Below are 24,939 nucleotides of genomic sequence, written 5' to 3' on the forward strand. Positions count from 1 at the left end.
TATTACCACGAGAACAGAAATAAAATGTTTATTTTACCGTTTTTTTTTTCTTTGCACACCAATAATAATGTCAGCAGAGTCCTCTGGGTGGTAAACGTCCCCGAAACACAACAAATACAACAAATAGTGTCTCGACTGGATTCACCCAACAACATTTTGGAATCAATTTAGTGATTAAAAAAAAAAGAAAAGTATTCAAAATTAAATCTGATTCACAAAAAAAGTGACAAAAAAAGCTAAAGTAACATGTGTGTAACAGATGGAGGAGTTCTCTGGTCACCACGTGAGGCTAAAAACATTTTCCAAGTAGTGGGAAGCTTCAGTGTGTGGCGGTTCCCTCCCCATCACTTAGTGTCGTTACAGTCAGGGGGTAGAGAACAGCTCTACATTGCTTTTTATAGGCTTTAAATCAGTTTAACAATATATCTAATTCAGTACACGTTAAAAAAGAAGCGCAGCAGACACAGTTTTCAGTAGGTACTGTGTCGTTGCTTCTGACCAAGCTCTTGTTTCAACAAGACAAGCATGGAATGGAGAAAAGTACAAAAAAAAACATGACCATTTGTTTCAGAAAGGCATAGTATTAAAAATGAGCAAAAACAAAATTTGAATATATAAATTCTGTGACCTGGGACAGCACATCTCATGTTTACTGTACCTTCTTATTCGTACCAGCAAAATGTTCTTTTGGTCCTGTGTGAATGTGTTTCGTTGATGGTCTGGACAGTAAAATGAAACCTGTGCTCCAGCGTACAGGTATGATGTGCTCCTCTCTCGGCCCGTTTCCCTGCACAGCGGACTCTTTCATTCACAGTTTGAGAGTATCGACTCATTATTAGTGTTGGTCGGACGCTGCTGTACACGTTCCTTCATTCTGGGGAGAAGGGACTTGACGCAGACACCTTCCGGTTTACAGATGTTGTTGTGTTTTTCATCTGAACAACAAAGCCTGAACCTTTTGGTTTTTACTCTGGCTGGACATGCAACACATTAGAACAACATATATAAGGATGTTAAATAAAACATGAGAAAAATATATAGATTTTTATCTAAGGCTAGTGTCATGATTCTTCTTCTGTCTACAGTTGGGGCGTTGTGACAAAGCTGAATCCAAGATGTCCTTACGGTGATTAAGTTGTGGAAATGGAAGCTGGAAATACCTTATCTAATATTTATAGAAGATTCATATATGTACAAATAAAATATGCAGTGAAAACACCCCACCAGCTGAAAGGAAAGGATGTTCAGTTCATCTGCCAGCGGCCGAGGCCCTCATCCCCCGACATACAGCAACCTCGGAAGAACTTTGTAGCCTACAGATAAAGAAGCCCCGACGACAAAATCAATATCAGTGCAGATTTACATGATATAAAAATAATGAAAAAAGTGGGTGGGCTTAAGGGCAAGTGGTTATAAATGGCAGAGTGTGAGACTGGTTTTGGCAAATAAGCGTTCTACTGTGCATGTGTGGCCCTCGATCAGAAGGCTGATGTCCCCGGGTTGTCTCTTTTCCATACAGCTTGAAGACACTGGGACGCCACGTGTGTGTGTGTGTGTGTGTGTGTTTTTGTGTGCGCGAGCAGATGTCGGGTCCCGTCACACACACTCCTCCGCCGACATCAGAAGCGGGTTGATGTACTCGAATCCTTCAAACTCAGACTGGTCAATCTTCTTGACCACATCGCTGCGATAAAAGAAAAAAAAAATGTTTCAGTGAAAGTGATATTTGCTACAGCCAAATGTGAGAGAGACACAAAACAAAAAAGGGCGACTCACTCATCATCAGGCGTGAGCTGGATGGGCTCGTTGGTGAACTGGGCGTCAAAGTTGTCCAATCCGAATTCTCCAGAGATATTGGGCTTAAAAGGAGGAACCACTTGTTTCTGCTCCAGCTGAAATAACAACACAGGAAACAGGTGAGAACCTCACAACCGTATCAGACAGTCAATATTTAAACTGAGTAATATTGAGCACTGAAGATCGAAAGGCAGTTCATTGGCACACATTCCGTGTCATTTATTAGTCAATAAATTGTCAATTGTTGTGCAGAACAAGCTATTTGTATCACTCAAGGCTTTAGGGAACCTCGATGCTAACACTCACCTTTTCTTTGACTCTTTAAGGATTAAATAACAAAATAGTTGAGAATATTAATTCATTTATGTAAAATCTTTCTTTGGTCATCACCCCACAGTAAATTTCTCTCCTGTTTCCACAAACAAATACTTCTCCCCGTCGAGTCATTTAAAACAGTGACTAAATCCCCGATGACGCACTTGCACTCGGCACCTCAGCGCCTCAGATTACATCCGTCTCAGTTAAGATGTAACTCGCAGCGCCCCATGCGTCTGTAAGGACGCTCCGACTGCAGGCCAATAGGTGCACTGCAGGGATAACTTTTAGGCTGTGCGAGTCGGTGTGTGTGTGCGCGACATAGGAGGGAGGAGTGTAAGCGGAGCCCTCCAGACACTCTGACCGACTGCTGGGTCGCTGCTCCAGACCAAACAGGGATAAAAAGGTCATGGTGATCCCTAGTGTGCTAACCTGTCTGCCTGCCTGTTCCTTTCTAAAAGGTAATTCCTGTCGGCCCAACAAGAGAAGAAAATGTGCCTGAAAGAGTCTTTGTGCGTAAATAAAAGCACGTTATTCTAAATTCTAAAGATAAATTGTAGTTTGTCTTTTTTACTTGTGTATACATACTAGTATACAACTAGGTTTCTAGCCTATCAAAGTAATATGCCTCATAATAGTACATCTGTAAAAAAAACTAAAATTAAAAAAAATGTTGATTTCAGCTCTCAAACCTTTGATTTTTCAATTGTGTAATTGAAAATAGAATATGAACAAATAAACAGATTAGATTAGTCTCTCTGACTCACGAGGTCCCAATCGACGTTTCGGAAGAATGGATGGCCCATGATGTCGGCAAAGCCCGTCTGAGGGTGGCAGCCTAGACGCTCCTTGGGATCCTGGGGAGCACGAGGGGGGAGGGGGGGGGGGGTTGGAATAATAGTAAGAAAGAGTTGTAGATGTGGTCAATGGATGTGGATATTATGGATAGGAGGAAAGATTCAAGGAAAAAAGAAGAATGTGCGACAGTGAGAGATGGCCGTTGACTCCCACTAAGGCCTAATAACGTCACGTTGAGGGCCAGCGGGAGTGAACACCGCTTTGAGATTGATACAGGCCCGTCTGACCCCTTCTTACCTTGTTGAGGAAGCCCTTGAGGACGCTGGCGGCTTTGACTGACAACGAGCGGGGGATTCTGATCTGTTTTTCCAATATCACTGCGAGAGGTGAGAGACGGGAGGGGGGGGGGGGGGTTATGACTAATGGTCTCTTGATTCTAAAATGACAGAAGATGGCACTGACACTGCTGAAGTTGAGTTTAATCCTGTTGTTTATACTCATGTTGAACATGTATACATAAAAGTGTCAACCGCTTTTGACAATACGAAATATGACTTTGGTAACATTTTCAGCCCCATCAATCCAACACTCTACTGGCTGTTATAAGAAAACACCGACACCTTTAGAAACTGTTTACAAAAGAAATAACGCCATGCGTTCACACGTTTCCCAGTAACAGATGGCATGTGCCTGGTACTGGGAGAAGTGGCCATTGGAAAGGTGTCAAATATAAAAGGTGTTATATATTTCCACTGAGTTGTTTTTTTCCTCTGGTTATGGGTCTTGTGTGCATGTGTGTGTGTTACCTTGGAAGAGGTAGTCTTCTGTGTTCTGGTCCGGGTTGTCAGAGCTCCCGACAATGTCGAAGGGCGACCGGCCCGCCATCATCTCAAACATCAGCACACCCAGAGCCCACCAGTCCACGCTGAACCCTGAAGAGACAAACACACGCAATGTTACAATCCTATTTATGCGCAGAGGTGGACGTAGAACAAGCATATTTTAAACAGTCTCTCATAATAGAGCAACAAAAACATGGTCAAAATTAGCAAAGAGTGTACCTTTTAAAGCAGTTTAAATAACACTTGATAACAATAACAACAATGATTTGCTCAAATTCCACCAGTTACTATAGCAACCACTCCCACCATAAAAGCTTTTTTTGCATCCTTTCTCCCCTTGACAACAAATGTCATACTGTATTGCTATTATTTCCATTCCCTTAGGGTCAAATCTTATTAGGTTAACTCAATAACCAGGAGTAGTTCAGATACTTGTAAAGTATTTATCTACAGTGTGCGTGTGTGTGTGTGTGTGTGTGTGTGGAAGATGGCCGCTTGCATGCCCCCAGATTGGAGAAGCGGGCAGAAGCAAAAAAAATACTTTTTTTTAAACTACCACTCAGAGACGTCTACGGACTTAATATTGTATTATTGAGAAAGAAAAGGTATAATTATAATATTCAGTGGCAGCCTAATTAATGTGCATAACCTGTCAACGAGAACCTGAAAATAAGACCTGACTAGATATTAGTCGTCACGTCAGGGCTCAAAGTAATTATACATTTCTGCTGTAGCGCACGTATAAATAAAAGGTTAAACATCTTATTTGTCAGATCACCTAAACAGTTTCTCATCATGAAAAAGCAAACTATCTTTCCCTTTTTAAGAAGAAAAATGGAACACTTCAAGAGTGGATCCTATTGCTATGATACCTCTTCTAGTTGCCAGGGACATTTCTTTTTTTTATTGCCAATGAATTGTATTTATAGATTGTTTTGTATCTTGGCTGATTTTCTCTTTCTGCTGGTTTACTCATTCCTCACGTTCTAATAACGAACACGCATTTGATGAAGTGACTGTGTGTTGCAGCGCTCACCATAATCCTCTCCTCTAAGTATTTCGGGCGCGATGTAATTAGGTGTACCACAGAACGTGCTCGTTGTATCGCCAGGTCTCAAGCCCTCCTGCAAAAACAAGCAGATCATCATCATCATCATCATCATCATCAGCAGCAGCGAGATCCTCTCAGAGGGCTGTGCTCTTCCACGTGCGCGGCTTTGCAGGTGCTTTGAAGTGCACTGTGGCATCATCAGAGCCTCGGTGTTCTCATATATAGTAAGCCGCAAAGCACACCTTGCACATGCCATAGTCCGTCAGTTTGATGTGTCCTTCAGAGTCCAGCAGCACGTTGTCCAGCTTCAGATCTCTGTAGATGATTCCCCGCTCGTGGAGGTAGTTGAGCGCCAGACTGATCTCCGCGGAGTAGAATCTGAAAAGGGAATGAAAGTGTGTTAGACGTCACTTATGGTTTCAAAAGGACACAATGTGACATGAATATTACTCCTTTTAATTAGACGCGATACAGAATGTGGGTCTACCTTGCGTGTTCTTCTGGGAGTTTCCTTTGTCTCTGCATGTGGAACATTAGATCTCCACCGTTCACATATTCAATAACAAAGAACAGTCTGTAAAAAGAAGCAAATGTTATTTTTTATTATTTTAAAAGTTTTAAAAAGAGCATCTTTCTTCTGCAGCTGGATGAGATTTTTTTGAGTTGTGAAAGTGTAAAAGTATAATCTGTAACTTCCAGGACTGGTCTAATAATCAGATGCAAACTACACCAGAACAATCCGGATAAATTATTTTTTAGTGTTGATCTCTTAACAAATAATAATTTACTTGAACAATCTTAATGTCACAAAGAAATACTAATTATTTAAAGGTGAATTTTCCGTCTCTTTCCCCATAATGGGGATCTTCCCGTGACCACGCTCCTCCTGACCGTAATGAGGCCCTGTGGTTATGGTAAACACCCCGAACCACAGCGGCAGCAGGTGAGGAAATGCTCTCATGAGTCAAATTGAAACACTCGTATGTATCGTTTTGTGACACACTGTCAAAGGATGTTAAATGATGACATTTTGGTTTGACTCTGTATGACCACGCTGCTCCTGTTAGCGGCCCCTCGCTTGAAAAAAAATGTTTCATATCAAAAGACGCACTCACCGGCTTTCGGTCTGGAAACAGGAATGGAGGCCGACCAGGAAGGGGTGATTGGAGGCCTGCTCGAAAACGTGCTTTTCTGTTTGGACCCAGTCGATGTCCTGCAGGAGAAACGCACAAAAAGACACAGGCGTAAATCAGTGAACGCTCTGACAAAGAACCCTTGAACTTATAAAAGCTGAATAAGCACGGTGCTTAAATCAACCATCCCGTAAAAAAGGTAGAGGCCGCGGTGGGCGGCGATGAGTCTGAAAGGGCTGAGCCGGGGGGGGAAGCGGGTCCCTATCGACGGCCGGGTGATAATATGTCTGCACACGGATGCGTCTCGCGCTGACAGGGCAGGGGGAAAAACAGAACACTTCAACATTGATCGAAGGGCACTTGTCGGTTTGTCAATCACGCCAAGTGTGTCTAATCAAGGCTAACTACTCCCAGCGCCGCCGGCCGCGCTGCAACGCGCAAGATCAATTTCTGATGACACGATGGTTCATCAACATCTTCTTAGACGGACTGACGGCTCGGGAGAGGTCCGTCAACTAGACTACACAAGTGGTTCAGACAAGACACAGAAGGCAGGTGTTCGATGACACATGTGACTGATTCTCTCTCTTCCCCCCCCCCCCCCCCACTGCTGCTATTGTGCTAATTGTATTAATTATACAGGGCAAAAGCAGAAATTATGACTTTACCGCCAAGTATTCTCACATCTCAGTAGATTGAGTTGCTGTGTTACGGTAACAACGGACACATTTTTAAATCTCTAAAGAAGACGGCTGGTGCATCTGGATTACAAGTTGTTAAAGTCACTTTATTAAAAAATAGAGATAATAAAAATATCCTTGGCTGAAGCAATTAGTTGATTAATTGAGAAATTAAAGGATTTCAAATATGTTTGTAATATATACATTTTTCTTTTGAGAAAAAATACAAATGATTATCTTAATACATCCCTTCCAATGAGGATTCTCTGTCAATCAATTCCGACGGGTTCTTGTGATGTCACGAAATCACAGGACAGAGCACTAACCAATCAGAGCAAGCGCAGATGCTCAGACAGGATCAGTTATTACAGAACCTGAGATTGTTTCTTAAATAGAAGAGCAAAAAACGACACCAAAGGCAAGACTTTGATTGACAGATGGCTAATCCAATCACCTGCCAGTATTTCTCTCTTTTTTTTAAGCTTTTAAAAGTGCCCGTCTTTTACTAAAGTTTCTCGAAAAGGTTGTGTGTAACAATCCATTCGGAGGGTTGAGTTAGTTTGATAGCATTTACTTTCAACAAGAGTCCCTTTGATTCCTTTATTGAATCTCATTAGGTCATTTGTTTGGGGAATGAAGACATCATTTTGACGATGTATGAAGATGTTTTTGGTTTACTCGTTTGCCACATATTACACTGCTGTAATATATATATATTTTTTTAGGAAAAGATAAAGCTTGATATTGTGAGTCCACTTCTGCAAACATTGCATTTTAAAGTGGAACAGTGGAAAGCAAACAGACTCCTTGGAGCGGTTAGGTCATAAAATATCCATGGTATAAGTTATGGTTTGAGGCTTTACGCCGTGTTCAGTTAGTCAGTCTGGTTAACAACCGCGTCACTGAGTTAGCACGTGTTTGTATACATCACCAGCTTTTTTCTCTTTGCAGACGTCGGTCATGTGAGAAAGAGGCAAAAGAGAATATCCGAGAGACATTGTGAACGAGAAATTGAGTTATGAGGATTCGTTCGGGCAGGGAATTGAATCCAAAATGACCGGCTACCAAACCGACACCTAATCAAAACCAAATAAGAACTATCTCAGTTTAATCAAAAGCCACCAACTCTCCAGTCCAGAGAAGGCCGCATCAACCACTGTCAACCATTTGGAGCCGCCTGGCGTCGTTTACCTCGTCGTCGTTGACCAGCTCCTTCTTCACGACCTTCATGGCGTAGATGCGCTCGGTCTTCTTCAGCTGCACCAACAGCACCTTGGCGTAGCTGCCTCGGCCGATCACCCTGAGCAGATCGAAGTCTGCCAGGCCCAGGCTGGAGGGCGATTTCCCCGTGTCTCTACTGCTCCGTGCCTGGTGGAGTAGAAAAGGTAAACAACATATTGTGATGTCGACTCCGCGTCAATCTATCACGCAACATTTCAGAATCTGCCTAGAGCTGGTGCTTGGGTTTGCACATCAGGGTGATTTCCTTTGGGTGGTTTGTAAATGAAGTTTTGGCACTTTTGCAGAATGAATCCCAGCAATGACTCTCTCGTCTTTATTAAATTCCATCACGCGGCCTCCGTCAGATTGAGCGCTCGTACTACTTCTGTTGATTACAATCCTCACCATTTCCTCACCGGTCTTCCCCTCTTCTCTCCCCTAATCTGTTCCGTGGTGAACCATTTCCACTACATATCCATCTGACCTCCATCCACAGGATAACCCCCGATTCCCCAGAGTCGCCATGAAACCGTAGATAAGATCACTCGGCTCGCCCTCTTATCTTTGTCTATCTGTGTCCAACTCGGCCCATTTTTTAATCAATCCTCCTCTGTCCAACAACCCCCCCCCCCCCCGCCCCAAAACTACATACCTGGCCATTAATCAGCCTTGGGGGGTTAGGAGCTGTGATAAAAGGTTACTTTATTAGCTCCACCAAAGGAAATCAATACTGTGAGGGTTCCTACGTCTGCATGCACTCTGTATCACACACACACAAACACACACATAGAGCAGGTGAAAGAAGGATAACCCAAATTCACACAATGCCAAAATAAGCAGAAAAATACCAGCGTCCAATTATTGGGGATTTTATTCTTTCCCTCCATGCTATCACACACAAGGCTATGATCTCACACTCTAAATATACACATATACAAATCTAGACACCGCAACAGATGACAGACGATGAATCGCACATCCAGAGTGGTTGAATGGATTCTCTCACCTCTTTCTCTTCACCGTCGTAAGTCAAGCTTTCTCTGGAGTCTTTATTCTGAGGCCCTGAGAGAGGAGAAAGTGACAGACAGACAGAAGGAGACGGGGAGGCAAGTGAGAAAAAAAATATAGGATGAGAAAGTAGGTGAGAGACACGCTTTGTTCACAGCACTGAAGTCGCTTCTCTCTTTGCTAGGATCAGCAAAGAAAACTATTAATTTATCCGCCATTGCGAGAGTATAAGACAAATGTAACTTTATGTTGCACTTGATCATTTAATTCATAATTATCTATATTAGATGCCTTTTAAAGCAGATTTTTACAAAGATATCTGCAACCAAATGTTCCTAAGATTGCGTCCCAGAGCTTCCCAGGTGGCGTCTGGGTATTTGTGGTGAAGGTCGTTTTGACCGCCTCGCTTGCAACAGCGACCTTAAACCCTTTCATTCCAGTCAGCCTCTCCACCACCTGACCAGACTTAAATCTGGTGCTGTAGGTAAACCCCAAATGCAGCTGACCCAACTTGTAGTCTGGGTGGTCACTGCTAAGCTAATGTAAACCATCTCATGAGGTACCTTTATGTTTTCTTTATGGATAAGTCTTGTGATACAATAATAGTGAATTGATTGTATTAACGGATTTACTGTGCACAGAAGGCCTGTTATGTCTTACATTTATATGCACTTTGTTTCTTGTTATTCTGGGTTTGTATCCTTATGGTGAAATGCACTTATTGTAATTCGCTTTGGATAAAAGCGTCAGCTAAATGACATGTAATGCTATACAGCTCTCCTGTATTAAAACACACGAGTTGTAAAAAAGTGACATTTATTAAGAAAAACACACAATGGGCTCTCCAGGCTATTTGGTGTGTGTGTGTGTGTGTGTGTGTGTGTGTGTGTGCTCGTTACCTGGCTGTTCGCCTTGGTCTAATTGACTCGATGACCCGCCGGGCATGATTGGTTCCTGTACAACAATGTTGTTCATTAAGTACAACCACCATTGGGAAGCACCCCCCACCCAAAGGAATACAATCTTAAGTGTGAGTCGTTGATGGTAACGATCCACTTTACGCCATCAGGCTAATGAGAGGGACGCTCCTCACCTGGATCATCTGCCTGCCACACTCCACTGTGACCAGTTTATGACACTTCTTGTGCACCAGCAGTTTGCAGTTGATGCATTTGTAGCCTTGTCTTCCCAGACCCCAGATACGGTCTGTGCAGATGGCGCAGTGGGCTCGCTGCTCCGCAGGGCAGACAAAGAACAATCATCATCATCATCATCACAAGCGCGCATTATATTCCAGGAGATGAACCACAAAGGCCCTGATGGCCTTCAATTAAATCGTTCCGCGCTTACAAACCCTCCTTCTTACTCCATTAATCAATACACGGTGATATTAATACAGAGCAATGAATGCATCGCTCTCTTTAAATACACAATAGCTACGCTTTCAAAAGTACATTGTGTCAGGTTGCACAAGTTACACAGTAGATATTAACCCATTTAGAATTATGCGACAATGACAATGTTAAACACGTGAAGTAGGCAATATTACATGAGTGTGAGATAATGGTAAACTCAATTCTAAAATCTCACCCTGTTGAAGCGCTTGGCCTGAAAGGCGTGCCCACAGGCATAGTAGAGCTTCCTCCAGCGCCTCGCTCCACGCCGATATATAGACTCTGCGAAGGGAGCGAGATAGATGGTAAATGGACTTCTGTTATGGATTCCTACCAAAGCTCTTTACAAATTGCCTGCAATTTCCCCCTTAATCAGTTCATACACCTAAGGTGGCAGAAATCAGATCCATGCAAGACGCTGGCCGGTCAGTCCAGAGCAACACGGGCTTTTTGACATGTGGAGCTTGGGTTTAAACTTGTGTTAAAAGGAGGACACGCTCTCTCTCCTGAGCCACAACCAGCTTGATCTCTATGAGGAAGCAAAGCAATCATCGCCATCTATCAATCAACTTGTAAAAGGCTATAAATTGGAATGGTAGAAACATGAAGTGCAGGGCTCAACTTGGTGCAAATTTGGATTTCTGGCCAAACTAAGCGTGGCTACAAATTGCGCTTTCCATGTCATGCATATTCATTCACGGGAGGGTCATGGTGAAAGTGGGAGTTTCCCATAAATAGATGGTAGGGGACGTGTAAATTGAGCCTAATTATGTATGTCATGCATGAAAGCGCGCCTCTGTTTTGGGGTGAAAATTCTAAAAGCAGGTGTAAACTGCATATGCCTCTTGGGTGAAATGGCGGCAGTAATATTTGACCCCTCTGATACAATTTCTGTAAACATTTAATAGACTTTTAAAATAATTGAAAGAATTCTTCAGTACAATAAAAACATAGCCACAGGCTTTAAAATCCTTATTATTTCACAAACTCAAGCCCTTAATCCTTATTGAGTCCTTAAGTCGGAGCCATAGCCCCTTTTAAAAATCTCATCGGTGAGGGAAGTGCTTCAAATTTAAAATATAAATTAAATAAAAACGTGTTTCGACCCCTGCTGCTTAGTTTGTAAAAAAATTAAAATAAAAAAATATGAAAGGTTCAACTCACTGTCCTCTCCAGGACACGGCATGCCAGGTTTCTCTGGTATACATGGGAACACTGAAAAAAAAAAAAAACAAGGTTACATTTGCAAAGTTTATTTCATCTAAACAAGGCGAGTCTGACAGCATTCCTGAAAGGGGCCTTTGAATGGCTGCCGGGTACATTTCACTTCCTCTCGTCATGAAAGCAGTTTAAACTACCTGCAGCAATTCACACTGAAATTCCATCATGTTGTTCTTCCGATGGTGCAGGCGCGCGTCTGTGTGTGTGAGACACAGTCTTAAAAGAAGACGTTAAAGATTACATGTGCGACAGAGAGAGAGAGAGAGAGAGACACTAGACCGGGGGCAGTGTGAGTCACAGGCGATGCGTGGGCTACAGACGACAAGCTTGTTAACGAGCAGACCTGACGACCCCCCGCGGAACCGTCACATCCTCTCTTCTGTCCCCAGTCTTCTCCTGCGCCTCCATCCTACCCTCCGTCCTCCGCTCCTCCCCCCCCCCGCCCCCATCTCGCTGGCATCCATCGCACTCTCGACTCCTCACCTCCGGTTTGATTAAAGCTTTACATTAACCACACGGGCCCCGTTCCCTTTCACTCCGGGTTACGTGCTTCCACACACAGATCTTGTTAATCAAGCACTGCAACCCCCCCTCACCCGATCCCCCCCCTGCACCCCTAGAAACCTAGACTCGTGAAGTTGTCAGGAAGGCTAAGCTGAGACGAGGACGCCACGAGCAGAAGTAAGTCTCACAGGACAGTGCGGCATTGACCAGACGCTTTGATGCTCATTTGTTGTGGGCAGGACGGAGTGGTCTGTGTCCCCAGCCTTGTCGGCCATGCAAATGCATGCAGGCCGTGTCAAAATAAAAGGAGAATAACTTAACAGCAAGATAGAAACGTATATTTTTGTGAGACGGATAGATTGCTTTGCTTGTTGCTTTTAAGTAGTACGCTTGTAATTGTATAATAGGTATTGGCTGATTTATATTATTCATTTAAATGTATTTCTCTTTAGTTAAAGAGAAAGAAACTGATAAAGCAATAAAGGGCAGTCACGAGGATATTTGTGTTATTTTGTTGATTTGTGTGTGATAGCACGCACACATTTTTATAGTCAGTGCTCGGCCTCACAGTAATAAACATTAATTATTAATGACAATAATTACAGTTTTATTCCTGCCAAGAACAAAACGCGCCCTGCCACATCCAGACACTGTCGCTATTTTTACACTAAGAATGACATGAGGTTACTTTGTGTAAAACTTTTTTTAATTAGCCATATGTAGCTCCCAATTAGCTGCTGATTAGAAAAGGTCAGTCAGACAGACATCTGGCATTTACTTCTTTTCTTCTCTTTTGCCTTCTGACACTAATTCGAGAGGTGTGATTATAGTGTATGCACTTCACCCGGTCGAAGCCACTTCTTCCTGCAGCTATCTCAGTTTCAGCAGAAAGGACTTTACTCATTATTTTCATGATACTGGTTGTAATTAGCAAATCCACCTCATAGCGTTGGGGAATAGGAAAATGGATCAGCGACTGCCAGGTGATGACACGCGTCTTGAAAGCAGTTGTAATGTTCATGCTCATTAAAACCCGGCAAACTAAAATAACCTATTTTGTGGTACACCATGATATACACATGTTCGTATGCTCGTGTGTCTGTATTTAAATTTACTTTATACTTTAAATACTTCTATGTTAAATTAGCGTAGCTTTTTCCAAGATTGCAATATCACGTGCCAACACAGTATTTTATAAATATAGAATGAAATACAAAAATACTATTATTACTGCTGTGTAATAAAGAAAAAATGCAGTAGGTTTGATAATGCCCACGGAATAGAGTAGAAATGAAAAGAGTAATGCTGCCAAACTTTACTGGTCATAGAAAGTTACCTCTGGAGGCAAGAGAACTAATTTGAAGCAGAAAAGATATGCAGCTTCTTGTACGGGCCGCTCACTGACCAGCCAATGGTGTCAATCAACGTCATGCTGTGTACTAAACATCCTGTGAGGTAAAGCCTGACACAGTTAGCTGGGTGAAAAGCGCCGAGGCTCACCGTGGATGATGAGCTCCGAGTCCTTGTTGAGTTCGTAGAGACGCAGGGCTTCTTCGAACTCCAGCTGAGACGACACGGTGCACGGGTCACCTGACACACCAGAGGACAGACGAGATGTCATTCACCACATCGGACGAGGTTAATAACAAAAAAAAGAGATTACAGGCAGAAATCCGGTGCACACGACCGGCAGCAAATGTTTTCCCGTGTAGTAGTGAGAGAGGACGGGACGGGAGCTGTAGGGAGAGAGGACGGGAGCTGAAGTGAGAGGACGGGAGCTGTAGGGAGAGGACGGGAGCTGTAGGGAGAGGACGGGAGCTGTAGTGAGAGGACGGGAGCTGTAGGGAGAGGACGGGAGCTGTAGGGAGAGAGGACGGGAGCTGTAGTGAGAGGACGGGAGCTGTAGTGAGAGAGGACGGGAGCTGTAGTGAGAGGACGGGAGCTGTAGTGAGAGAGGACGGGAGCTGTAGTGAGAGAGGACGGGAGCTGTAGTGAGAGAGGACGGGAGCTGTAGTGAGAGAGGACGGGAGCTGTAGGGAGAGAGGACGGGAGCTGTAGGGAGAGGACGGGAGCTGTAGGGAGAGGACGGGAGCTGTAGGGAGAGAGGACGGGAGCTGTAGTGAGAGAGGACGGGAGCTGTAGGGAGAGAGGACGGGAGCTGTAGGGAGAGGACGGGAGCTGTAGTGAGAGGACGGGAGCTGTAGTGAGAGGACGGGAGCTGTAGGGAGAGAGGACGGGAGCTGTAGTGAGAGGACGGGAGCTGTAGTGAGAGGACGGGAGCTGTAGGGAGAGAGGACGGGAGCTGTAGTGAGAGGACGGGAGCTGTAGTGAGAGAGGACGGGAGCTGTAGTGAGAGAGGACGGGAGCTGTAGTGAGAGAGGACGGGAGCTGTAGTGAGAGAGGACGGGAGCTGTAGTGAGAGAGGACGGGAGCTGTAGGGAGAGAGGACGGGAGCTGTAGGGAGAGGACGGGAGCTGTAGGGAGAGAGGACGGGAGCTGTAGTGAGAGAGGACGGGAGCTGTAGGGAGAGAGGACGGGAGCTGTAGGGAGAGGACGGGAGCTGTAGGGAGAGGACGGGAGCTGTAGGGAGAGAGGACGGGAGCTGTAGTGAGAGAGGACGGAAGCTGTAGTGAGAGAGGACGGGAGCTGTAGTGAGAGAGGACGGGAGCTGTAGTGAGAGGACGGGAGCTGTAGTGAGAGGACGGGAGCTGTAGTGAGAGAGGACGGGAGCTGTAGTGAGAGGACGGGAGCTGTAGGGAGAGGACGGGAGCTGTAGGGAGAGGACGGGAGCTGTAGGGAGAGAGGACGGGAGCTGTAGTGAGAGAGGACGGGAGCTGTAGTGAGAGGACGGGAGCTGTAGTGAGAGGACGGGAGCTGTAGGGAGAGGACGGGAGCTGTAGGGAGAGGACGGAAGCTGTAGTGAGAGAGGACGGGAGCTGTAGTGAGAGAGGACGGGAGCTGTAGTGAGAGGACGGGAGCTGTAGTGAGAGGACGGGAGCTGTAGTGAGAGAGGACGGGAGCTGTAGTGAGAGGACGGGAGCTGTAGGGAGAGGACGGGAGCTGTAGGGAGAGAGGACGGGAGCTGTAGTGAGAGAGGACGGAAGCTGTAGTGAGAGAGGACGGGAGCTGTAGTGAGAGAGGACGGGAGCTGTAGTGAGAGGACGGGAGCTGTAGTGAGAGGACGGGAGCTGTAGTGAGAGAGGACGGGAGCTGTAGTGAGAGGACGGGAGCTGTAGGGAGAGAGGACGGGAGCTGAAGTGAGAGGACGGGAGCTGTAGTGAGAGAGGACGGGAGCTGTAGTGAGAGGACGGGAGCTGTAGTGAGAGGACGGGAGCTGTAGTGAGAGGACGGGAGCTGTAGGGAGAGAGGACGGGAGCTGTAGTGAGAGGACGGGAGCTGTAGTGAGAGAGGACGGGAGCTGTAGTGAGAGGACGGGAGCTGTAGTGAGAGGACGGGAGCTGTAGTGAGAGGACGGGAGCTGTAGTGAGAGGACGGGAGCTGTAGGGAGAGAGGACGGGAGCTGTAGTGAGAGGACGGCAGGTTGCTACTTGGTAGGTGATGGTATCTCTGCTTTTAGCACATCAGCTCTGTTTAATTACCTACTGACAGGGCCCATCTCGTGTTGCTTTGTGCAATCATGTTTTTATCCTCTGCTAACATGTTAGAAATCCAATATCCAATATTTAGATTTGGTGGTTGCAGAAAATAAGTGAGGTAAATCAGAGCAAAAGGCTGCGTGTGTGTAAAGGATTATGCAGTAAGGCAGCATGCCGTTTATAAAGATATAAATATAAAATACCTGTTCTACCGCCTAGGGAGTGATTTGAATGACATAACATTGAGTAAAGCGACAAACTGCAACAGTCGATGTTGCCATTTGAAAAAGGATCTTTCTAATGGTACAGGACTATTTGCCCTGAGATCAATCCAAGTAAATAATTAAAATACCGCTCAGAGGCAGGTGTAATTATCTCCTTATCACACACACATACACGTAGAGGCTGTGTGAGCCCATTGGTTTCATTCTGAGCGCTCTACCCAACTAATCACGTGACACAAAGCACTGACTTTGAAAAAAATAGCTCGACAACCGAAACTATGACACGCTGTGTAAATCTAAAAACATACAAAGAACCAGAACTCGTGGGTGGACTGAGACAACCTCCGTGCCTTATCTCGACTCAAAAAGTTCTGGTTTCCGGAAGAGTCATTAAGATTGTGAGTGGATGAGTCTGTGCATGTTAGAGAACACAGGAAGAGGGACAAATTATTTACTGTACTTTAAATGTCCAGATGTGGACGAATCATGGCCCCACCTTAATGTCCCTACGTCAGGAGGCTCAGTAAACTATTTCCACAGCACTTAGCTGGAGGCACTTGTTGTGATAAGGAAATGGATAACTGACTGAACAAACGTTACAAATAAAAACTAGAAGAAAATATAAATCAATGTTCTCTCCTGTAATTTCTTGAAAAATATTTTTTTTATTTATATAATGGTTAAAAACAACAGTCATCTTCATTGGTCTATAATATTTGCTTTGGTTTATAAAATATCAGCAAACTGCCTGTTTTATGGGATTAACGATCCAACGCCCAAAGAGTTGACAAAGAAAAGCAGCAAATCTATTTGGTTCTGTTCTGGCTCCGTGTTTGGTTCCCTTTAGTATTTTCACAAGAACAAAAAAGCATGGACCAATGTCACTACCAGTCTCCCTGAGGCACTTTCAGTTTAAGAGTTCACCAGGTGTTTTTAGTTTACATTTAGATAAATATTTTACAACCCATGGAAACACAGCACGGATGTTTTATAGCAGATCACAAGACTTTGGGAACCTCAAAAACTGCGTTACATGAGTTACATGAGTGTTAATGAATGACGGGTGCTTTCTGTACTTATTGTAACGGGGATGTGGGGACGGGGACACGCGGCTCCCATGGTTGGGGCAGGAGAGACAGCTCGAGTCCTTCATTTCCCCAACCACCAAGCAGCTTTTCTTTCTCAGACGGCTAAATGACTCCGGCGATTGTATCCGGGTGTCGACTGGTGGGAGCTGATCCGAGTCTAACGACTTTGGGCGGGGTGACCTTATCCCGAGCGGAGCAGTCTGACGGCTCCATCTTTCCTGTGACACTCTTACTGCCGCCTGACTAACTGACAGCCGGGAATCAGGCATTGTAGGGCTGAGCGCTTTACTGACGGGCAAGAAGGGTGGACGGTCACGTGACCACATGTTGGTAACACATGTAGCCGGTGCCCTCTGAATGTGTTCTTTTGTAACATATGACAGTCTCCCGTTCAGAGAATTTGGTCTCTTACGCCTCCTGTTAAAGCAATAAAGTGTGGGTGTGTGTGTGGGGGGGGGGTTATACCTTCCTCGTCGATCCACTTCATGGTGAAGAGTTGGTCATTGTCCATGGAGCACATGTCCTTCACCTCCCCGTACAGACCCTCGTACGAGATGGATGGCTCAAAATGAGTGATCATGATGTCCCTACGGAGAAGACAGATGAGCCAAGGATGTCATTTGGTTTTCACCGTTACGAATCCCGAATTAAAAGAGTAAACTGTAGTCGGCAAGGAGAGAGAAGACAGTCAGGTCACTACTGACACCAATTGTGAAAACATTCGATCTGCTAGGATGCTACACGACCTCTGAATTGATGTTAAGGCAACAAATTAAAAGCATTAAAAACCGACAAAAATCCAGAAAATAAAAGAACATTTCATAATTGATATGTGTAGTCAAGCTACAGAATACTATTAATTTTATTACGTGAAGTAGCCACTGACAGGCCATCAATACAAAAAACAGACTCAACAAACAACACAATAGTCAAAGGTGTTTTTTGTTGCTAGGTAATCGATTATTGTTGCTCATATCGTGACATCCTGTGTAGCACTCAGAGAAAGACTCACTGGAGAACATCACTCTCGATGGACAGAGAACTCCACCCCACCCACCCACCCACCCTCACACCCCCATCACCCCTCCAAACGCTGCTGTGAGTGAGTCACAGCCTTGCAGTCTGTCACATTCATGTGTGCCTTCATCTGTACAGCATGACTGTGGGTGTGCGAAAAGAGAGCAAACTCAAGGGCGAGAGGGACTGACAAAAGGAGAGAGAGAGAGAGACAGGAGCGGAATGAATCACGGTCCACGGTGACTGTGGTTGTGTTGTGAGGGCTCCGGTTTCAGGCTTCATCCCTTCCTGGAGAGCAGTCAAATCACTCGGCGTAATCATCAAGTTCATCGCTCTCGTCTCCCTCAGTTCACACGTGGACAAAAACGCTACGTTGACACGGCGAGGGCTTATCATCTGTCGGCCCTCATTTCATGACGCCGTTGCATCACCTGGTCTGTGCCTTCTGGCCCGCCTTTGCAATGTTTTTGAATTAATTCAAATTCGAGCAGATTTAAAATTGCACACGCGTTGGCAGGCTTGCTGGCGACGTGGGGTCTGGAAGGAAGGGTTGAGCATGGCGAAGAAGTGAAATAGCAAAGAGGTGGTAGTAAACGCCCGCCCCGGGATTGAGGATCTCTTTACTGCCCCAGTCTAAAAGAGGGACCCGGTTTTTCATCAGCCTGAGAGCTTAACAGCTGGATGATAAAATGGCACAGTGAGGAGCGCGACAACAACGCACACTGTCAAGGACATCCACTGAACAAGTCCAAGGACGGCCCAGAGAGGGTGTCGGGTCACTGGGGGGTCGGCTCCCTGCAAGGAGCAAACACACCAGACTGTGATTTATCCTCCGACATTTCAGTCCCCCGATAGAGTCAATTTTAAAGAAAGCAGGCTTCCGCGCAGCACATACGATCCGACTGGAGATCACACGTCAAGGATGAATAGAGCTTGTCGAGCAGGAATAAACTGACGCGAGGCCCAGACTGGGGCCACCTCTCCTTTTCCCTCCGTTTTCTCACCCTCGTCTTCTATCCTGCTGGTGTTAAACGGCTCCAGTTGGAGGGGGCGGCCCGGCTACACTGCTCTAGGACCAGTATGGAATCACACACGCACACCGGGAGGAGACTTTCACTGCGTCACGCGAGACTGGACCCGAGCTGTGGCTGTTCATTAAACGTTGTGGGTATCATCGTCTGTGACACGGAGACGAGCCCGGCTAACGGGTCAAGCAGCTACCGGAAGGTGGCAGAGACCGAAAGGTGATACAAATGTATCAGGCAACAAAAAGACGCAGTTGTAGAGCGGTTTTTGATTGCTGTAAAGTCGAGCTGAAAGGCCACAATTTCAGTATTTATTCAGAGCGAACTAGTTTTCGCAAAAGTAAACGATGACTAGAGCTGTAATGAACAGCCAAACAATTTGTTGATTAATAGAGAATTAAGGACATGCCATTTTTCATCATTATATTAATTTTATTAATTTGTCATCATTCTTGGACTTCTATGATATCAATGTGAATATCTCCAGGTTTTAGTTTGTTTCTTGGATAAAACCAACAATCAGAAAATGTCATCTTGGACTTAGTGATAGACTGCAATGGGTCTCTTTCCCTAATTATTGTTATTAATCATGAAATAAATCTGCTGGTAAATGAGGATCTGGAAAACAAACACTGCATTTTTTAATCACGAATAATGGAAACACTTTTCAATAGACCCATCTCAAAAGGAACACTCAATATGATATTCAAAAAAGAGAGGACTCTTTATTTCACGAAGGACACCGCCAGTGACTAAGGCAGAAGGGAGTTTGTCGAGAGAGATTGGGCGCTCATCACTGGTGAGCAACTGGGAGTAAGCAGCATTCCACAGATTTGGCATTCCTCTTCTGTGTGACTTCCTACAGTACAGCTAAATTAAAAAGAGAGGGAGGGCGAGGGAGAGGGAGGGGGAGGGGGGGTGTGCTGGCTTGTGCCCCCAGCGTCTGCACTGCCATGAGTAGGACTCTGCAGGCATCTGCCCAGCGTGAAGCCATTTGTCACTTGTGTGCGCCGGACCATCCGTCTCTCGCCCACCCTCCCTCCTGCAGCGCCTTCTCACAACCCACAGGCATGCACGCCAAAGTCCTAGATCGCATGCTACTGCTACCTGCTGAGCCAGAGACAAGGTCACCGACAGACTATAGTGTGTGTGTGTGTGCGCGCGCAAACACCTCCGCTGTGCTACACACAATGTGCAGCAGACAAAAGCTTGCACGGATGCAGTCGGCGAAACTCTGATACTCGTTATTGAACGCGTGCGTCGGTTGATCGGTGTGTGGGGGGAGGGGGGGCGGCAGGGGTTATCCAACTTTCAATGCAGAAGTCGACGGCGAGACAGGGAGAGCTTCCCGCATTTTAAAACAAAGCCCAGACTCTGGCACCGGTTGCAGATGGCAGCCTCTTTGAAAAGAAAAAAAGAACAGCAGCTCCTTTCTAAGGAGAAAACTATTTGAACCGTTGTGATCCGGCCAAACAACATGCCTGACACAGGAATCCTGAGGTTGATCCGGCACTTAAGAAGCCTTGTGTTACTCTGTGCTGCCAACTCTGTCAAATAATTCTTCTGGACTGACGTAGTTACACACAGGCAGGGGCATATAGGAACATTTTTTTGTAAACATCTTTCCAATGCACGTATGCTGAATGTGTCCATTGCACTTATGTTGTGCATTGCGTGTCCGCCCAGTACGACAGAGATTGCATCTCTATTACAGCACAGCAACCTGCTTGAAAGTGTGTGTGTAAAACCATGGCAGTGACTACAAGGCTCTAAACAGATGGACAAACACAATTTACCTTCTCTAACCTTCGTAATCAGAGTCTCCTGTATTTCTCGCAGTCGGAAAGCTTCCTCCCTGTGAGTAAATTTGTTTCATTGAAGAATAGCCGCTAATAAAGCTCCACTACTCCTGCAAAGCGTTTACTTCATAGTCCTGACGTCCCCTGTTATTTTAGTTAATTAAGGGCAAACCGGGACATGGATTTTCATCAACAACAAAAACCTCACGAGCAAAACAACTAAACAAAGCAGATATCTGAGAGCACAGACGGGGGGGGGGAAGGTTAGAAACGTCAAACCACAAATTCAATCGGAAGCTACAAAAGGGCCGAGAGATGATCACACAAAGGCTTTTGACAGTCTCTCCCTCCCTCTCTGAACACACGCTTGTTTAAGAACGAAGGCAGGTCGCATGTAGTCTCCACTTTGGGAGACTTGGGCTCAGCACAACTCAATCAGAGAAATACAAACAAAACAGATGACCGGACTTGATAGATACTCAAAATCATCAAATCGGGGCAAAGTAAAAAATCTGATCTGGTGGTAACTATATGTTAGCCACTGTGAGTGGTAATCACATATTGTCCAATCTCAGCCGGGGAAGGGTGAAGTATCTTGCCGAATCCTTCCAAAGTACTGTCACAGAGACGAGCCAAGCAAGAGGCCGTTGCCATCGCTTGTGTCCCCCCCCCCCCATTGACCCGAAGGGGGCCGGGGGGGAAACTATACGCAAGCGGCGTTACGCACAGCTTCGCACCTGCACTGCAGAAGAGTGCGCTGAGGATGCACCCTCAAAACTCCGCCTTTTACAGGGGGAGAGGACCCACAAGAGGTGATTTTGAGCAACGTCTGCCTGATGAGGAGAGGAGACCTGTGGGGGAAGCCTAAGAGGGAGTTACAGGACACGTGCTGCGGTAACAAGCCGATTTCAGCGCTGCATGACATCACTCTGGGTTTCTGGGAAAGGATGGACTATTATGACTGTTTGACTTTACAGTGGCTACATCACGGTGAGTTCCTTTCCTTTGTCATGTGGTCAATGCATTTGAAAACTTCTCCATTGACGGTATTAGAGAACCAAATAAAGAGGGGCCCGTGACGGGCTGAGACTGCTACAGGCTGACACCAGTCTGCTGGTGCTGACAGACAACAGACAAGCAAATAGGCTTAAATGGACTCAAAATGACAATATAGAAAATAGAGGAGCGGAGATAAAACAGAGTACGGTTGTTGAGGGAGCTTTTCCAGGGTCAAAGTAGGAACCAGCTGATGTCATTGATTACTTTGAAGCACAAACAGAACAAATAAGTGAAGTGAGCTTCTACACAAGTATTTCAATTATTGATCATGAAATAGTGATCATGCAAAAACATTGGGAGAAAGTACCAGTAACACCTGAGGCGATATCTTCATAAGCCTGGTTTTGTCTGAACTGAAATCTCAAAACCCAAATGAATGAAAAGAAACAACAGATCCTGACATTTCAGAAGCTGGGACACAGGAATGTTTAGTTTAAATATTTGGAACAATTAATCAAGTAATATAAAGTAGTATCCAAGTAATAGTTGACGGTTATTTCCCAATAATCAACCATCTTTTTAGCCGTAATGTTAACATCACTTATTCATGTGTCGATGCTGAATCAGGATAGTGCACATTTACATTATATCATGTATATTGTATTTAGAAGTTCTATATAAGTTTTGCCGTCACAAACTTAAAAAACAGTAAGGAAACAGTTTGGCTGTGACCTGATCCGTCCTCACAACTCTTTTCTCCCACTCCAAACCTCTCCAAGGAAACAAAAAAACCACTGATGAGCTTCACGGCCTAATTTGTCCCAATGGCAAAGCGACGAGACCATCTTTCTGCATTCCCTCTTCAGCAGCATTGCTGAGATTCCTCAGCAGCCATCTTATGAATTACTTTGTTCTGTCAAATGACGCGTAATGATAAGGACATATTGCAGTGTCCCTGAGGCGTGGCACAGGGCAGGTGTGAAATAGAAACAGGTATGGCTGAGGTGACTTGCACTTCATGTTTTTCAAGTCTCGGCTATGTTCCAATCACTGGCTCCATCAAACAAGGACACAGAAGATGGGAGTGTCTTTTAAAGAACTCTGAGAAGCATGATTGTCCATCAACACATCCAAGTGCTCAAAACGGAGTTTCAAAATAAAGTCCTACATTTATAAAGAGATTATTGTAAAAGTTGCTTTTTCTTATTAATGGAATATTAGTATTTCTGAAATACTTGATATTATCAGCTTGACCTCACATTGTCAGCCAATCCCAATCCAACATTATGAACATCAACAACAAAACCCAATTCCACTCAGCAGCTACCATGAAGGTATCGATAAATTAATACTATCATAATTTCCTGTTGACAGGTCCTTATATGATATAACGTTAATCTCGTTAATTTGTCAAAACAGTACATATGAGAACACTTTTAGGCCGTGTTTAACAACAACGCAGGCTACCGTATGAACCGTATTAAATATATATTAAAAGAAATCCGGACAGTTTACCAGTGACTGATAAAACTAATGGGTAACTAATAGGTAAATGCTAACGACTGTTAGCTAACTAGCTGGCAGACTTGCTCCAAAGCTTACAAACTGCGGCGGATCTAAGACAGTATACTAATCGATCAAGAATACAATTTGACTGGATTTAAGCTACTTAGCAACTCCACAGCCTAGTTGACACGTTTGTTGAATAACAGAGAGGCTGGCTCCACACTGACAACGCGTCTAGACAGTTTCACCTGCCTGGTCAAGTTTACCTAAAACTGGTACCCAACATTAGCAAGCCGTTAGCTGCTTTAGCTAATGTTAGCTAACTGGTTAGCAACCTTCACAAGTCCTAAACTGCTTTTAAGCGTTTTAATAAAAATAACGAGGACATACGGGGAGGAACGGGGATTTCTTACCCTTTATAATACGCTTTCACCCGGACTTGGTGAGAATTCTCGCCGGGGTGGGACATGGTGCTGTCCCGCAACGTCGGCATCATAAGCTCAGCCGTGGTCAGTCCGAGTCACCGATGCCTTCCTTCCTTCTTCGGCTCTCTAGTTGAGTACCACGCCCCAAAACACTTTTTATTTAAACTTCGTCGATAGACCCAACGTACAACGAGGCAAGTGTGGATGAAAATTAAGAGTTTGGCCTTCCTCGGAGAAACAACAATAACACGTAAAGTAAAGAAAAACTTGCGGGATCCGCCAAACAACTCCCCACTGCAAAGGCCTAACGACGGACGAGTCCATTATCGGAATGCTTGGGTTAGCGCATACATACACAAAGACATGTGTAATGCCGTTAAACAAAGATTTTACATTTAAATCCACTAGTCTATATATATTTTTTATTTGTAAAAACTACAATTTATCCGTATCATGTATTGCATTATCTACATAAAAGGTATATACATCCTTTGCATACATTCCGACTGTACCAACTGAAGAAGTTGATATGGGTGAGTGCTGCTTTCAGGTTCAAACATCTGTGCTCGGACATCGTAGAATCCATAAAGACATGTCGCGTATTCAAGTGCTTTGGTTTGACAATAACAACATTGGTCAGGAACAAGAGGGAAAGGATGTTGTAGATGTGTGTTTATTTTTTAGAAATGAGTCGTTGGTTCAAAAATCTTCGGGCAAGTCTCATCTTAAATATTTACGAAAATAACGTGAATTGTTTTATAAAAACAGCATCCTTTGCCAATTAAAATAAGTTGAAACTCCTCAGAGATCGTGATGACTAGCCCCCCCCCCCCTCTCTCTCTCTCTCTCCGACTGACTGCGACAGAACAAGACAGAATGGAATGTAAAATATTAGCAACCGTTTTCCTTTCTCCACCCATTTAGCCAATTTCATTCAGCGTATATGCATAATTAGCAACATTAATCCTGCATCCGTTTGTGAGAAAATATTCCGAAAAATCCACACGGACTAATTAATTTGATACTTTTATTTCCCATGTGCAGCCTCAATGTTGATCATTTGATACACGGTCTGACATTTCTGATGTATTTCAACATAACATTTATAAAGGGATTACCATATTCTCGCAATTATGTATTCCCGTGATTCCGAAAGCATCTTTATTCTGCACATGTCTGGCTACATAAAGATATTCCAACTTCCCCTTCGTGTGTTGTATCCCGACTAAGCCTTACTTCACATTTGTCTTTCATGATGGAGCTAACTTACAAATATAAATTCATTTATGTATATTG

At 44.7% G+C, this 24,939-nt stretch overlaps 1 protein-coding gene across 1 annotated transcript; it reads right to left on the reverse strand.

The window, feature by feature from the left end:
• prkci (protein kinase C, iota) lies at window positions 1-23,968 on the reverse strand. Its single transcript, XM_037458858.2, has 18 exons — window positions 23,632-23,968; window positions 17,338-17,459; window positions 13,465-13,554; window positions 11,404-11,454; window positions 10,436-10,521; window positions 9,939-10,076; window positions 9,745-9,799; window positions 8,844-8,899; window positions 7,808-7,984; window positions 5,919-6,016; window positions 5,291-5,377; window positions 5,046-5,181; window positions 4,789-4,876; window positions 3,717-3,842; window positions 3,208-3,287; window positions 2,880-2,969; window positions 1,777-1,892; window positions 1-1,684 (listed from the first exon to the last, which is right to left on the reverse strand). Exons 1-18 carry the CDS (start codon window positions 23,712-23,714, stop codon window positions 1,597-1,599), a joined length of 1,767 nt encoding a protein of 588 aa, XP_037314755.1. The 5' UTR covers window positions 23,715-23,968; the 3' UTR covers window positions 1-1,596.
• Window positions 23,969-24,939: the final 971 nt, after the last annotated feature.

This window comes from Pungitius pungitius, chromosome 15 (genome assembly GCF_949316345.1).
Source record: "Pungitius pungitius chromosome 15, fPunPun2.1, whole genome shotgun sequence".
Taxonomy (NCBI): Eukaryota; Metazoa; Chordata; class Actinopteri; order Perciformes; family Gasterosteidae; genus Pungitius; species Pungitius pungitius.